At 42.7% G+C, this 17,326-nt stretch overlaps 1 protein-coding gene across 4 annotated transcripts in view; it reads left to right on the forward strand.

Annotated features, from left to right (window-relative positions):
- Positions 1-412: 412 nt before the first annotated feature.
- Positions 413-17,326, forward strand: part of LOC148356291 (sodium- and chloride-dependent betaine transporter-like) — a 63,210-nt gene continuing 46,296 nt past the window's right edge. For all 4 annotated transcript variants that reach the window (XM_088347898.1, XM_088347901.1, XM_088347899.1 and 1 more), the window contains exons 1-5: positions 413-479; positions 640-838; positions 9,255-9,389; positions 11,998-12,138; positions 12,242-12,359. In XM_088347898.1, coding sequence (XP_088204024.1) covers positions 652-838; positions 9,255-9,389; positions 11,998-12,138; positions 12,242-12,359 — 581 coding nt within the window. In that variant the 5' untranslated portion in view covers positions 413-479; positions 640-651. The remainder of the gene's footprint in view (positions 480-639; positions 839-9,254; positions 9,390-11,997; positions 12,139-12,241; positions 12,360-17,326) is intronic.

The following is a 17,326-nucleotide window of genomic DNA, read 5'->3' on the forward strand; positions in this document are numbered from 1 at the left end:
CGTGTATTTTTACCTTCATGCACTGTAACTTTGACCCAAGTCGCTTCTTAATTAGTAATTTTGAGCCCTCATTTTTGTGCGCTGGCTAGATTTTCTTGTGCGCTGAGAATGTGCGAGCAGTGCGCAATTGCGCACGCGCGCAGCTTAGAGGGAACACTGTTGACAGGAATGTTTTATGGGCAAGACCGGATCATCCTAATACAAAATGTTTGTTTTTCCACAATTAGAAATGACCAAAAAACGTATCAAATACAGAAAAACCTATACATTGCCTCTTATGAAACACTCGCATGAAGACCACCCCAATTCATGCAAATGCGATAATACGACCCAACTTTTCTTGGGTTCTTCCCCCGCACATATGCGATGAGCATCCTCTAAGGACACACCCCATTTGAGAACAAGAATTTTCTTCACTCTTAACTCCTGCCCTTCATTTGTGGCGTTTTCCAGCCAGGGTTCACTTGCAGAGTCCACTGGTGAGTTGCATGTTTCATTTCTGCACACAGTGTATGCTTTAATTAACAGTTAATTGCATTATGGGATTGCTAATTATTTCTTAATTGGAATGATTAAAAAAAAACAATGTTAGTTTTGCAAACCAGATCGAATTTCATGTTTATTCTGTGCATGCATTAGATTGAATACACCATGACTGAAGAAACAACCGGAGGAAGCCCCACCAGGCAAGATCCAAGCAAAACAGATGGCGACGAAGGGGGTCAGGACAGGGGGAAGTGGGCCAACAAGTGGGAGTTTTTGCTCTCCATGACCGGAGAAATAGTGAGCCTGGGAAACGTTTGGAGATTCCCATACTTGTGCTACAAGCATGGTGGAGGTGAGATCTGTTCTTTTGAGTGAGAGTGTGTGGGAGCTCGATGCTGATTGTTTTACAAAATGGTTTCAAGATGTTGGACGAATCGAATTGTAGTTTGATCCAATCTCCTCCTCCCCATATCAATGAGAAACAGCACTATAGAGACCACATAAAACTTTACCCCCCCCTACTCGTTGTGTAATGCCTCCCACATGCAGAATGCATGGATACAATGTAAAAAAAAACTACATTATTAAGTGGTGTATATGTCTTTAAGAGGCAGGGCTAAAATGAATGTGAGTAGTGGGTGACAGTCATTTAGGGGATGACTGCATGAAAATATTATTATACAAAGTGTATATTAGCGGTTAGCGCGTGTGCGGCACAGTTCTGAGGTCATGAGATTGATCCCCCTGTGTGGAGTTTGCAGGTTCTCCCCGTGCTTGCGTAGGTTTCCTCCCAGATTCCAAAAACATGCATGTCAGGTTAATTGGCCGGTCCAAATTGTCCCTAGGTGTGCATGAGCGAGTGAGTTATCTGTCTCTGTTCAGGGTGTCCCCTGCCCACTGCCTGAAGATAGCTGGGATGGGCTCCAGTACCCCCGCGGCCCTACTGAGGATAAGCGGTGCAGATAATGGATGGATGTATATGCAGAGATGGCTAAATAACATGGTTGTAACGGTGGCGCACTGGTAAGCGCGTGTGCGGCACAGTTCTGAGGCCACGAGATCGAACCCCCCTGTGTGGAGTTTGCATGTTCTCCCCGTGCTTGCGTAGGTTTCCTCCGGGCACTCCGGTTCCCTCCCACAATCCAAAAACATGCATGTCAGGTTAATTGGCCGGTCCAAATTGTCCCTAGGGAGTGAGCGAGCGAGTTGTCTCTGCAACTTGCTGGTAACCAGTTCAAGATGTCCCCTGCCCACTGCCTGAAGATAGCTGGGATGGGCTCCAGTATCCCCGCGGCCCTTCTGAGGATAAGCGGTGCAGATAATGGATGTATGTATATGCAGAGATGGCTAAATAACATGGGTGTAACCAGCCAGTTTTAAGGGTGCCCAAGCACCCCCAATTTCAACCCAAGCATTTTAAAAACTCATTTCCTTAATAAAAGACAGGATCGGCTTAAAATGTCAGGACCAGAACAGAGACAGGACCCACTTGCGTGCGTTTCTCCCAGTTTTATTGGGAAAAAAGGAACAGGATGGTACACAAACCGTAGATCGCTGGGAGCAGGTTGCTCAGACGTGGAAGTGGCTTTTCCGTGGTGAACGATGGCGATGTCGAGAGCGGGAAAAAAACGGGTCAGAAGCCGGGACGGGGGAGAAAAATCGTGGTGGACAGGAAATGGATCGGAGCAGGGAAACAGACGGGAGCCAGAACAGATAGAAAATAGAGAGTCAGGGTCGAAGAGCTTGCCTAGCGTAAGCTGAGGTTTGCAGACGGACTGACAACAGATGACAGGAAGACAGGGTTTTACAAAGTGACAGGTAGCCAATCAGCGTCTGAGGCAGTTGGCGCCAAAGGAGCAGGCTCAGGTGCCTCGCGTCAGTAATCATGACATAAAAGGCTTGACTATAATAAAAAGGTAAAAACAGTAAAAGAAAACAAAGATGTGATTAACGTAATGTTGGAAATACTCCACTGCCTTGAAATGGTTCAGTCCTTTTGATTCCTGGCACCGCTCTCATACATTTTTGCTCAGCTAATGTCACTTGCGGCAAAACGGCAGAGTCTGGGGAAGTTCCGGTGTATGAAAGGAAGAGTATGTTATCATGGAAGCCCTGTCATGACCGGTACAAGCAGGGGACCCAAATGCGTAACGTTTCACACAATGCTCTATTAAGGGATCGGGAAAGTAAGGGTGGAAAAAGACAACAATCTGGTGCTCGCTGGGCAGGAGGAGCGGGAAGCAGCCCGGAAACCCTTGCAAACCAAGCGTGGTGGGAGATCTAGAACAAGTTGGTCAGCCGGGACGGGTGACTGAGCGTGGTCGGAGATCGGAACAAGTCGGGTAGCCGGTATGAGCGGGAAACAGCAAACATAATTAGTATACGGGTAGCCGGGACAGGAGAACAGAGCTTGGATCAGGGATCGATACAGGAAACAGAATACAGGTAGCTGGGACAGGAGAACGGAGCTTGGATCGGGGACCGATACAGGAAACAGAATCAGGCTATGGGTAGCCGGGACAGGAGAACGGAGCTGGATCGGGGATCGATACAGGAAACAGAATCAGGATACGGGTAGCCGGGACAGGAGAACGGAGCTTGAATCGGGGATCGATACAGGAAACAGAATCAGGATACAGGTAGCCGGGACAGGAGAACGGAGCTGGATCGGGGATCGAAACAGGAAACAGAATCAGGATGCAGGTAGCCGGGACAGGAGAACGGAGCTTGGATCAGGGATCGATACAGGAAACAGAATCAGGCTACGGGTAGCCGGGAAAGGAGAACGGTGCTTGGATCAGGGATCGAAACAGGAAACAGTTCGGGATCAAAACAGGAGCCAGAGTCAAAGGTGCTTGCCTTGCATGCACTGAGGTTTGCAGACGGACTGATTAGGAGTACAATATAAACAAAATAAAGCAAAATAAAATGCCTTTAGTGAAATATTCTAATTAAAATGTTATCATAATTGAGTTTTTTCATGATATATCACTTGAAGTGAAATAAACAAAAACACGTTTTGAACCAGCCAGACATTCTAGGTCAAGGGTGACATTCAATCCCTTGAAGGGCCTGATCCGCCCCACGAGACAACCCGTAGAGTAGCGCAAGAGAAAAACGAGCTGCAGGTTCAAATATGTCCACTTGTTGTTGCCAAAGCCAGGTCCCTCTCACAAAGACTGCACTTTTATTTCTGTCTCTTTCTCTCTCTCTTCCCTTTTTCTCTCAATCCCTGTATCCCTCTCTTTCCTCCCTTTCACTCTCTCTGTCTCTCTCTTTCTGTGTCCGTCTTTCTCTCTTTCTCTCTCTGTGTCTTTTCACCTTCTTTTGCTCTCTCTTCCTTTTCTCCTTTTCTCTCTCTTTTTTCTCTGTCTCTCTCTTTTTTCTCTGTCTCTCTCTTTCTTGCTTTCCCCCTCTCTCTTTCTCTCCTTCTCTCTTTCTCTCTTTCTATTTCTCTTTCCATTTCTTTCTTTCTCTCTCTTTCTTTCGCCCTCTTTCTCTAGTTCTCTTTTTATGTCTTTTGTTTCTCCTGTCCTCGTTTTATATATCTCTCTCTCTCGCTTTTCTTTCTCTCTCTCTCTTTCTTTCTCTCTTTTCTTTGTCCCACCCTCTCTACTTTTCTCTCCCTCTCTTTCTCTTATTTCGTTCTCTTTTTTCTTTCTCTCTTTTTTCCCCGGGTTAAAATCAGTTTGACACCCCTGTTCTAGGTTCTCAGCACCCCCTACAGCTCTGAACCTAAAATCGCCCTTGCTCAATAATTATCCAGTTATAGCTGTTCTCTTCGAGGGATGAAGAATACAGTAATCCCTCGTTTTTCACAGGGGTTGCATTCTGAAAAGGACCCGCGAAAATCAAACCCTGTAAAATAGAAATCTTATTCATTTGTACAGTGAATATTCCATTTTACATTCAAATCAAGAAGAGCAAACCGTATTTACAGGTTTAAGCATTTGTTCAACGAATACAAATACTGTACTCCATAAATGTTTCTTTTTTTCACAAATAACTTTTGTACTGGGCAGCACGGTTGCGCAGTGGTTAGCGCATGTGCAGCACAGTTCATGTCTTGGGAACCTCCTGCGTGGGTTCAAATCCAGCTCCAGACTTCCTGTGCGGAGTTTGTATGTTCTCCCCGTGCTTGCGTGGGTTTCCTTCGGGCACTCCGGTTTCCTCCCACGTTCCAAAAACATGCATTTCAGGTGAATTGGCCGGTCCAAATTGTCCCTAGGTGTGAATGAGCGAGTGAGTTGTCTGTCCCCGTGTGCCCTGCAATTGGCTGGCCACCAGTTCAGGGTGTCCCCTGCCCACTGCCCGATGATTGCTGGGATGGGCTCCAGCACCCCCGCGACCCTACTGATGATAAGCGGTGTAGCTAATGAGATGAGAATGAGATGAACTTTTGTACGATAAAAAAACAATTTTAAAATAACCTTGCTTCTATATTATCGATTACACACAGGGTAAGGGACACTGTCCACTTTTTTCATGTAAAAGTTATTGAAAAACAAAAATAAATCCTAAAAATACTTTTACCTTTCTTTAGCATGTCGAGAAGACAATATTTTTACTGTTGTTGTATTTGAAAAAAAAAAAAAAGCATTAGATTTTAGATTGGATTGCGCTGCTCGGAATGGTTGTTGGGCAGCAGCTGCAGTACCCAATTTATCCACCACAGGACGGCAGAGACCCCACAATAGCAGACTACATAGAGGCTGATGTTCATCGAATTTGTTGGTATTTATTGGGGGTGCCTTAAAATGAAACCTAGCTAAAAACACTTGCAGAGGCCTAAAATACAACTGTGTTCATTTTCACGGAAATTAGTTCAGCTGTTTCTGAGCCTATAAATCACATACACACACACAAAGCGGGATTTATGAAGTAGTTTAGTTAGGAAATATATTGAATAACTAAGACGTGTTTAAGATTGCACTGAAACAGTAAAATAATTCAGATAAAGTAAAAATCTTGCACATAATGTCGACAATTTAATTTATTTTCTGAGTTTACAAATACAAAATTTGGAAATGCAGATCAATTTTGCCCATTTAAAGTATTATTTTTGCAATTTTTTCCAGAAAAGAAGATAAAAATAGTGTAAAACAGTGAAAAAAAATATAACAATATCCCAAATTACAGCAAAATATTGACCAAAAGGAACATCCCGATTTACCCCTGAGCCACTGTGGCCCCAAATAACAAGAAAACGATTAGAACAACTTTATACTGTTGCCTAACAAAATGATTTAACCTTTAAAAATAAAGATTGGTCCGCCTTGGGACCCAGAAGTTGCAGGTTCGATTCCCGGCTCTTCCGAGTTAAATGTCAGTGTCCTTGGGCAAGAGACTGAACCCCTAAAGCCCCTGAAAGGCAGGTATGTGCCTTGCATGACTGCCTCTGTGTGTGAGTGTGTGTGTGTGAATGGGTAAGTGTAAAGAACATTGTAAAGCGCCCGGGAGGTTTTGAGTGACTTGCAAACGGTTATATAAATGCAAACCACTCAAGAGAGGTGGGGAAACCCTGAATTAGGTCATGGGATCTATGACGACAAAAAAAAATCTTTTAAATAGAAGCCTTTTACAAATCGCAAACAAACACAAGGAAATAGAACACTAATTTTAGTGTGTTTGGTAGATTCCTGGAGAAAACTCTCCCTTTTTGTATGTGGGCCTCACAAAGAAAACAAGTTTGGACACCATTGAGTAACAGTATTCAGTGCTGTTATTTCTAATCTATCTATCTATCTATCTATCTATCTATCTATCTATCTATCTATCTATCTATCTATCTATCTATCTATCTATCTATCTATCTATCTATCTATCTATCTATCTGTCTATCTATCTCTATTTATCCATCTAGACATCTATCTCTATCTATCTATCTATCTATCTATCTATCTATCTATCTGTCTATCTGTCTATCTGTCTATCTATCTCTATTTATCCATCTAGACATCTATCTCTATCTATCTATCTAGATATCTATCTCTATCTATCTATCTAGACATCTATCTATCTATCTATCTATCTATCTCTATCTATCTAGACATCCATCTATCTAGACATCTATCTATCTATCTATCTATCTATCTATCTATCTCTATTTATCCATCTAGACATCTATCTCTATTTATCCATCTAGACATCTATCTCTATCTATCTATCTATCTAGACATCTATCTATCTATCTAGACATCTATCTATCTATCTATCTATCTATCTAGACATCTATCTCTATCTATCTATCTATCTAGACATCTATCAATCTATCTATCTCTATCTATCTAGACATCCATCTATCTGGACATCTACCTATCTATCTATCTATCTATCTATCTATCTATCTATCTATCTATCTATCTATCTATCTATCTATCTATCTATCTATCTATCTATCTATCTATCTATCTATCTATCTATCTATCTATCTATCTATCTATCTATCTATCTATCTATCTATCTATCTATCTATCTATCTATCTATCTATCTATCTATCTATCTATCTATCTATCTATCTATCCATCTATCTATCTATTTATCTCTATTTATCCATCTAGACATCTATCTCTATCTATCTATCTAGACATCTGTCTCTATCTATCTATCTATCTATCTATCTATTTATCTATCTATCTATCTATCTATCTATCTATCTATCTATCTATCTATCTATCTATCTATCTAAATGCCAGATCACACCAAAAGAAGGTGTCCCCTACAAAGCCTTATGTTAACAACTTTATGAAACGACCAATCCTAAGCACATCTATCTATCTATCTATCTATCTATCTATCTATCTATCTATCTATCTATCTATCTATCTATCTATCTATCTATCTATCTATCTATCTATCTATCTATCTATCTATCTATCTATCTATCTATCTATCTATCTATCTATCTATCTATCTATCTATCTATCTATCTATCTATCTATCAATCTATCTATCTATCTATCTATCTATCTATCTATCTATCTATCTCTATTTATCCATCTAGACATCTATCTCTATCTATCTACCTAGACATCTATCTCTATCTATCTATCTAGACATCTATCTAGACATCTATCTCTATCTATCTAGACATCCATCTATCTAGACATCTATCTAGACATCTATCTAGACATCCATCTATCTAGACATATATCCATCTATCTAGACATCTATCTATCCAGACATATATCTAGACATCTATCCATCTATCTGCCTGCCTACATATCTACATACCTACATACCTACCAGATGAAACGGGACACAAGAAAGCGGCCATGTCACTCGGGTCAGGGTGACACAACACACTCTTCTGTTCAACAGCAGGGCCCGACAGCTTTCACTGGTTTACCCCTGCCATATCATGCAGGTGGCCTGCCCATTCCTTAGAACACATCCAAACATCCCACTATCCTTTCCCAACACCTCTCCTTTCATACCCAACAAGAGCTCTAGCTTCCACTCTATTTAGACCTCCTTCTATTGACATCTGCTCTGTAGAACCGAGTACTCTCTTATCCACACGCTTGCTCAGTTCCACTACTACGCCAGTTCTGTTTCTCACAATTTCATTTCTCAATTTATCCAATCTCGTCACTCCTAACATATGAAGAACAACACTTTGAATTTGAATTTGTTTCCGTTTATTAAGGCACAAAAAAGTAAAACTTATGCGAAAAAGTATGCGCCCATTGAACCTAATAACGAGTTGGGCTGCCTTTGGCAGCAATAACAACGATGTGGAGGAATTTTGGCCCACTCTTCTTTGCAAAACGGTGTCAAACTGCCACAAAGGGGGGTTTCCTAGCATGGGCTGCATTTGGTATTTTTGGGGGGGTTTCTCAGTGTGATATATTAAAATTGGTCTTTTGAACTTTGAGAGTAATAAATATGCAAAAAACACAGAAATCGGAAAGGTTGCAAATACCTTTTTACGACACTAAGTGAGATTTTGATTCACCTCTTGTGCATTTTTATTTCGCAGTTCATTTATTTTTGCTTATTATTTTAATGACTCATTTTGACCACTAGGATGCCCTTAATATCCACCCATCCATCCATTATCTGCACCGCTTATCCTCAGTAGGGTCACGGGGGTGCTGGAGCCCATTCCAGCTATCTGTGGGCAGGGGACACCCTGAACAAACAGAGACAGACAACTCACTCGCTCATGCACACATAGGGACAATTTGGACCGGCCAATTAACCTGACATGCATGTTTTTGGAATGTGGGAGGGAACCGGAGTGCCCAGAGGAAACCTACGCAAGCACGGGGAGAACATGCAAACTCCACACAGGGGGTTCGATCTCATGACCACAGAACTGTGCCGCACACGCGCTAACCACTGCGCCACCGTTACAACCATGTTATTTAGCCATCTCTGCATATACATCCATTCATCCACTATCTGCACCGCTTATCCTCAGTGGGGCCGCGGGGGTACTGGAGCCCTTCCCAGCTATCTTCGGGCAGTGGGCAGGGGACACCCTGAACAAACAGAGACAGACAACTCACTCGCTCATGCACACCTAGGGACAATTTGGACCGGCCAATTAGCCTGACATGCATGTTTTGGGGATGTGGGAGGAAACCCGAGTCCCCGGAGTGAACCGGAGTAAACCCACGAGGAGAACATGCAAACTCTGAACAGGGAGGCTGGTAGCTGGATTTGATCCCATAACCTCAGAACTGTGCCGCAGACGCACTAACCACTCAACCGCCGTGCCGCCCTAGGCCCTTCAAAATACACATTATTTTCCACCACGCAGGTGCCTTCCTTATCCCATACTTCCTGTTTTTGGCCTTCGGTGGGATCCCGGTTTTCTTCCTGGAGACGGCGCTAGGTCAATACACCAGCCAGAGTTCTGTCACCGCCTGGAGAAAGATCTGCCCCATGTTTCAGGGTAAGTTTGAAAAAAAAGGAAAAAAAATGGCGAACAAGGCCGGGATTTGTCGACTTGCAGACGTGCGGCTGTCGTGGGGGAAAGTCTGCGGACCTCGTGACAATCAACGGGATTAAAGAAGTATTTGTTTGCAGGAAATAGTCAGGAGTAATACCCGGGCCTCGATGTTATCTGACCGTGCTTAGGAGCGGTTTCGGGGGATCTGCGATTATTCTTGCTTATTTCCGTGTCGCAAATCAAACCTCCAATCTGATTATGGAGGAAATGTTTACAGTTCCCTTAATCAGAATGTTTTCTTTTAATTGGGCATTTTATTGGGTTGATAAAATCAAAGTATCGGTTCGTAAATGGTTATCGATACTGATATTGGTCATCAAGTCAAGTCCTGTTTATTTGGGGCCCCCCTCGTCACAAGGAGTCTCAAAGGGGCTGCACAGACCACAGATTATTGCAAACTACAGACTATTAAGACACCATCCCCTGATCTAGAACAGACATGAGGGCAAGGAAAAACTCAAAAACCTCAAGTCAAGTCAAATCATGTTTATTTGTGACCCACTTAAACACAAGGAGTCTCATGGGACTGCACAGACTTCAGATTATTGCAAACTACTGACTATTAAGACACCATCACCTGATCTAAAACAGACATGAGGGTAAGGAAAATCTCAAAAGCCTCAGGATAAGTCAAGTCGAGTCATGTTTATTTGTGACGCCCTTAAACACAAGGAGTCTCATAGGGCTGCACAGACCACAGATTCTTGCTAACCACGGACTATTATGATACCATCCCCTGATCTAAAACCAACACGAGGGCAAGGGAAAACTCAAATACCTTAGGATAAGTCAAGTCAAGTCAAGTCATGTTTATTTGTGACCCCCTTAAACACAAGGAGTCTCATAGGGCTGCAGAGACCAAAGATTCTTGCAAACCACAGATTATTAGGACACCATTCCCTGATCTAGAACCTACATGAGGGCAAGGAAAAAACTCAAAAACCTCAGGATGAGTCAAAGCAAGTCATGTTTATTTGTGACCCCCTTAATCACTAGGAGCCCCATTGGGATGCACAGACCACAGATTATTGCCAACCACAGACTATTATGACACCATCCCCTGATCTACAACCGACATAAGGGCAAGGAAAAAGTCAAAAACCTCAGGATAAGTCAAGTCATGTTTATTTATGACACCCTTAATCACAAGGAGTCTTATAAGGCTGCAAGGACCACATATTCCTGCAAACCAAAGACTATTATGACACCATCCCCTGATCTCGAACCGACATGAGGGCAAGGGAAAACTCAAACACCTGAGGAAAATGAGGAAACCTTGAGAAGGAACTGCACATGAGGTAATCCCTCTTTTAGGATGACAAGGCTTCAACGGATGTTGAAAAAACAATATTGGCAAAGTACAGAGAGGAAGAAAATGGTGGCTGAATGATATAGAAAAAAGGTAGATGCAAGCAAATCAACATTATTATTATTATTATTATTATTGTTATTATATTAAAACTAAATAAATCTGGGAGGATAAAAACAGTGATGGAAGTGGTGATACTGATGATAATTAAAAGACTGTGTGTGTCAAGAACCGGAACAGGAGAAGAACCCAGATGCGTGACGTTTCTCACAAAAGCTTTATTTTGCGGGAAATGGGGCAGTCATGCACGCTAACCCAAACGCCAGTGATTCGGCAATCGCTGGGCGGAAGACGTAAGGCAGCAGTCTGGCGTGGAACGACAGGAAGCCAGAGGCCGACGAGATCGATACCAATTGCACGAGCAGATATTGGACAGGTGGGGTCGATACCGGACAGGACGGGACAGACAGGATTGATATCAGGCACTGGAGACTGGAGTCCGATAACAAGCAGGACGAGATAGACAGAAACCATACCAGACACTGGAGATCGAAATTAAACAGGACAAACTAGAGGAGACCGATACCAGACACTGGAGATCGATAACAAAGAACAAAACCGACATGAGGGCAAGGGAAAACTCAAAAACCTCAGGATAATTCAAGTCAAGTCAAGTCATGTTTATTTGTGACGCCCTTAATCACAAGGAGTCTCATAGGGCTGCACGGACCACAGATTCTAGGTATATATTGAGACGGGTCGTAAGCCGGGACAGGAGAGCAGACGTGGTCGGGATCATAAACGAGTCGTAAGTTGGGACAGGAGAACAATACTGGAGATCGATATCAAACAGGACAAAATAGAGCGGAAGATACCGGACAGGAAACACAAGCAGGAAACCGGACAGAGTCACAAAACACGGGTGCAGAGGTTCGTTGACGGACTGACAAAGGGTGAGTGAGAACACTGTGCTTAAATAGGAAGGAAGCCAATCAGTTAGGCGGCTGGTGCCAAATGGGCGGGGCCAATTGGGCACCATTGGCAACCGTGACAGTGTATCCACGGAGCCAATGATTCGAGAGTTGATATTTGTTTGTAAATAAACAGAAGAGCTAACTGTGGGACACAAATATTCATGCTTCTTCCTATACTCGTCGACCTGTATTTTTTTCCGTTTTTTTTCGATTCGTTGTCCTGTTTTTGTTTTGTCATGTTCAAAATAAAAATTTCGATCCTTCATAGGCTTGGGAATAGCATCTCTGGTCATCGTAACCTACCTGAACATCTACTACATCGTGGTGCTGGCCTGGATCCTCTTCTACCTTCTCAACTCTTTCCAAAGCACCCTGCCGTGGACCACATGTGAAAATTGGTGGAACACCGGTGAGTGGCGAGCAGCATCTGGATTCTATAAACCCGGGTTTTGGCTCCAATTCCATACACACCCTGAACCTTCTTCACGTTTTCATCCTCTTTGTTCTGGCAGAGAGCTGTCACGGGCGTATCGGCCCCTATGCCAACCCCAATCTCTTCCACCCTGATGCGAACTGGTCCTTCCTCCACAACATCAGCACCTTCGACTACTTTGAGAACGTGACTGAAATGTGAGTGGCTTTAGGGGAATCCTATTTTTGCTTTTTTTTTCAGCGGGACTTTTTTGCTCGGTTCCAATTCCTGCTGAGAAAATTCCACTATAAGTAATAAAACAGGAGAAAGGGAGATCAATACCAAAGAAAAACACAGAAGCGGTTTTAGTAATAGTCCAGTTTTAGGGGCCAAGAAAAGGACTAGGGAATATTATTGTGAAATAATATACGTTTTAAATTTCTTTAGATCAACTCGATATTAATTATCTAATTAAATATTAAAATGTACCGTTTACCAAATTGTTCGAATTAGTTATCTGACTCCATTAACTAAACACAATCTACATTCACCCAACATTGCGCGCTGGTTTCTTGATGGAAAAGATGAACAAGAGACCGGCATTTCCACACGGGGGCAGATTTAATTTCTTTAACAATTAAACTAAGTGAACTCCATCGAATATGGCCGAATTAGCCGAATTAGTGTCGCTCGAGTTTCTGTCAAGCCTCCTCTGAAGTCCTCAGCCTTTCTCTTCTCGGCCCAAGTTTTTCCGCAAGCTGGTGTGCCGGCTCCTCCCATGGGTGTGCCAGGGAAGCCCCACGTGGGCCTCACCAGCTCAGAGACGAGCGCCGCGATGTCTGGACCAACCAAAACAACTTCTCCAAACAATGCCTGCCGTCCTCCGTCAGAGTCCTGTTATCAACAGAACTAGACAAAATATTCTGCATTCGGATCAGCGTGACCTGTCATTGAACTTAAGCCTACTCGGTGAAAATCTTCATCACACTCAATAAATGTAACTTGTATTCAATCATATAAAAATTTTTATAGTCAAATGTATAAAATCCTTCAATATCAAAAAAGAAAACAAAGAAATATGCTGTCGTCATTGTCTAGAGTGGAATCGAAAATATCCACATTTTAGGTTATAGAGACTCCGATTGTTTCACAAGGAAGGCCATGGAGTCTGAGTTTAGGTTAATAATTGAAGTAGTAATTTATGAATTTGTATATCAATATTGTCTTAGTGGGTTGGTAGGAGGTATTCTTAATGACTGGGGTCGTAGGGGCATGATTTCCTGTGGTGTGTCTTGGGCAAGTACAGCCTGGTGGCGGATATCCCTCTCCAGGCCAACAAATGTTATCATAGTTGGTTTGGTTTGGTTCTCCCTTAAGAAAGAGGGTCGTAGGTGCATGATTTTCTGTTGTGTGTCTTGGGAAAGTACAGCCTGGTGGCGGACATCCCTCTCCAGGCCATCAATTGTTATCTTAATTGGTTTAATATGGTTATCCCTTAAACATCAGGGTTGTATGGCCATGATTTACTATGGTGTGTCTTGGGCAAGTACAGCCTCGTGGCGGACATCCCTCTCCAGGCCAACAAATGTTATCTTAGTTGGTTTTATATGGTTATCCCTTAAACATCAGGGTTGTATGGCCATGATTTCCTATGGTGTGTCTTGGGCAAGTACAGCCTGGTGGCGGACATCCCTCTCCAGGCCAACAAATGTTATCTTTGTTGGTTTAGTTTGGTTATCCTTTAAACCCTAGGGATGTAGGGGCATGCTTTCCTGTGGTGTGGCTTGGGCAAGTACAGCCTGATGGCGGACATCCCTCTCCAGGCCAACAAATGTTATCTTAGTTGGTTTTATATGGTTATCCCTTAAACCCTAGGGATGTAGGGGCATGCTTTCCTATGGTGTGGCTTGGGCAAGTACAGCCTGGTGGCGGACATCCCTCTCCAGGCCAACAAATGTTATCATAGTTGGTTTGGTTTGGTTCTCCCTTAAGAACGAGGGTCATAGGTGCATGCTTTTCTGTGGTGTGTCTTGGGAAAGTACAGCATGGTGGCGGATATCCCTCTCCAGCCCAACAAATGTTATCTTAGTTGGTTTAGTTAGGTTATGCCTTAAACATTAGGGTCGTAGAAGCATGATTTCCTATGGTGTGTCTTGGGCAAGTACAGCCTGATGGCGGACATCCCTTTCCAGGCCAACAATTGTTATCTTAGTTCGTTTAATATGGTTATTTCAGATTCAGATTCAGATTCAGATTCAGATCTACTTTATTGTCATTCTAGTACACGTGTATACAGAACGAAATGTCGATGCATCTGACCCCCACAGTTTCCTTGAATGTACAGATATAAATAAAGTTGTATTGTAATTGGCTACGTATAGTATTTTACCATAGTGCCGATAGTGCAAGAAGAGTAGCTAACCAGATGTGCAAAATGGGCAGTCAGGTTAACAAGTCAGGTACACAGTAACATTAACACTGTAACAATAACGCTGTAATTACCATAGTGCAGAGAGCAATGTGCAATGAGTGGCAAGCTATAAAAAACTGCCAGTAGTGCAAAAAGTCAGATTAGCAGCCGTTTAGATTTAAGTTAACTATATGTTAGATTGACCAGTTATCCCTTAAACATCAGGGTTGCAGGGCCATGATTTCCTATGGTGTGTCTTGGGCAAGTACAGACTGGTGGTGTCCATCCCTCTACAGGCCAGCAAATGTTTTCATCCCGTCTTATTTAATTATTTTGGTGTGAAATATCAATGCGACAGGCGTTATTAACAATTTATTCAGAAAGTGATAGTTTTGAGCAAAATCATGCCTTTTTAAACTGTCACGAGAGCGTGGTGGCGTGGAAGGGGACCGGACCAGAACGGAGGCAGGAGGCATGAAGGGAGAACTCAAATGCGTTGACGATCCATAAGTTTTATTTTACAAAATAAAAGTCGCCCAATACTCCGGGGCAAAACAGAACAATACAGAGTTCCTCCGGCACGAACTCAACAGGACAAGGCATAACAGACTAAAACAGGACAAAGCATAACAGACTAAAACAGGACAAGGCATAACAGACCGGGATTGTGAATAATGAGTAATGAACCCGCAACGGCAGAGCCCACAATGCAGCCTTAAATACAGACCCACAATTAGTGGAACTGCTTTCAGCTGTTGCCCAGAGGGCGGGGCAGACTGGTCACCAAGGCGACCGTGACATTAAACATGTATTTATAAAAGGAAATCTAAAATATTTAATTTTGTATTTTCAAGGAGTAAGATTATCATGGTGTTTAAATCCCCAATAAGTGACAGTTGAGCACTAGATGGCACTGTGTTGTCTTGTACGAGCCAGGGCCAGTGATATACCACATAGTGTGGCGGCAGAATGCGTAAAAAACAGGATTTCAAATTTATCTTTGTTATTTTTCTGGATGAAAGTTTTTTTCTACTACTAGGAAGCACTAAGTTTTACACACTGTCCCTTTAATCATTCGTTGCAAAGTTAATTTTAAATGAAAATGGAGGATTGACGTCTTTAGCCGTTAACAGCGCTTCATAGATACCGTCTCATAGATTTCTGATTGGGGGATGGAATAAAACATGTGCAGATGGCGTGGGAGTATAATAAATGATACATCGTTGCAGTTTATTGTTTGAAAATAGATAAGAGTTTTGAGAAAATTACCATTGGCTTCCGAATTGTAGAGACAAAGTTCCTTTGGCTTGGGAAGCTGATGCTACTGTCTTTGGGTTGTATGAGTTAGCTGAAAGGAGTTCTGTGCACATGTTTGATAACAGATAGGAAGCCCGCCAGTCGCCTTCAAATTGTAGAGACAAAGTTCCTTTGTCTTGGGAAGCTTATGCTCTTGACCTTGGAGGCGCTCGCTCCAGATTATTATTATCCAAATTATTGAGTAAATATAAATGCATAAAAGTAAAAGTAAAATGATAGAATATCATATAAAAGGCACACTTCGACCATAATTTCCCTTACATAATACTTAATTCTGTCAGGACCAGAACGGAGACAGGACCCACTTGCGTTGCGCTTCTCACAAGTTTTATTGTAAGAAAGAGAAAATGTTGCGCCCACGATCCGGTGGTTGCTGGATGCGGGAAGCGGGTCGCTCTGAACGTCGAAGTGGATCTTCCGTGGTGAGCGATGGCGGTGTAGGGAACGGAAAAACGGGTCAGTAGGGACAGGAGAGCAAAAACATGGTCCGGGTTGGAAGCGAGTCGTAAGCCAGGAAAGGAGAGTAGACGTGTTCAGGGACAAAAACGGGTCGAAAAGGGGGATGGACAGGAGCAAAAAACAGGTGGGAATCAGGGTCGAAAAAAGGCTTGCCTAGTGTCAACTGAGGTTTGCAGACGGACTGACAACAGGGGACAGATAGAAGGGGGTTTAAATAGGCACAGAGAGCCAATCAGAGTCCGAGGTAGTTGGCATATCAGTAAACATGACAACTTCAGTCGCCGCCATGTTTATCTTCTGTTTTGTTGATTGCTGTGGCACTGGTTTTCATTCGCATTCAACAACAGTGCCATCTATGTGTCAAATATTCCACATTGGTGCTTTAAGATAAAAAAACACTGCTTTAAACGAACGGAACTACTCTAAAAAATGTATAATGACGGGGGATTACTTTATGTGCTGTCCCTTCTTAAGGTTTCTTCAATTACCGTACTTCCGCACTATAAGGCGCACCGGGTTATAGGGCGCACCCCCAAAAAATAGATTTTGGTCCTATATTTTCCATACATAAGGCGCACCGGATTATAAGGCGCTACAATGGGAACGTCGACAAAACAGTCAGATAGTCCAACTTATTACCCCCTTAACATTCCGAAAGCTTGCAAAGAAGAAAATACGTGTCTCAGACATGTACGGAAACAGTGTATGTACGATGTCACCAATCACTCAAATGCATCGTTCCAAATATCATTCGGAAGGTTAAAGTCTTGGGATTCAAGAAATGCCAAACATTTCTTAGTTTCCATTATATTTTTTGCTTGCAACGGTGTGGACAGCAAAGTAAGAATTTTATTTTGCAGGGAAACGGGGTTCTTTACTGTGCACATGACAATAAACACTTTGAATTGAATTTAGTTTAAGAATAGACTCATCACAGAAACATCAAGATCGTTCTAAAACAAGATACCGGGAAAATACAAAGCCGCATAGCTCACCTAA

The sequence above is a fragment of the Urocampus carinirostris genome, chromosome 11 (assembly GCF_059441175.1).
Source record: "Urocampus carinirostris isolate Australia breed hairy pipefish chromosome 11, RoL_Ucar_1.0, whole genome shotgun sequence".
Taxonomy (NCBI): Eukaryota; Metazoa; Chordata; class Actinopteri; order Syngnathiformes; family Syngnathidae; genus Urocampus; species Urocampus carinirostris.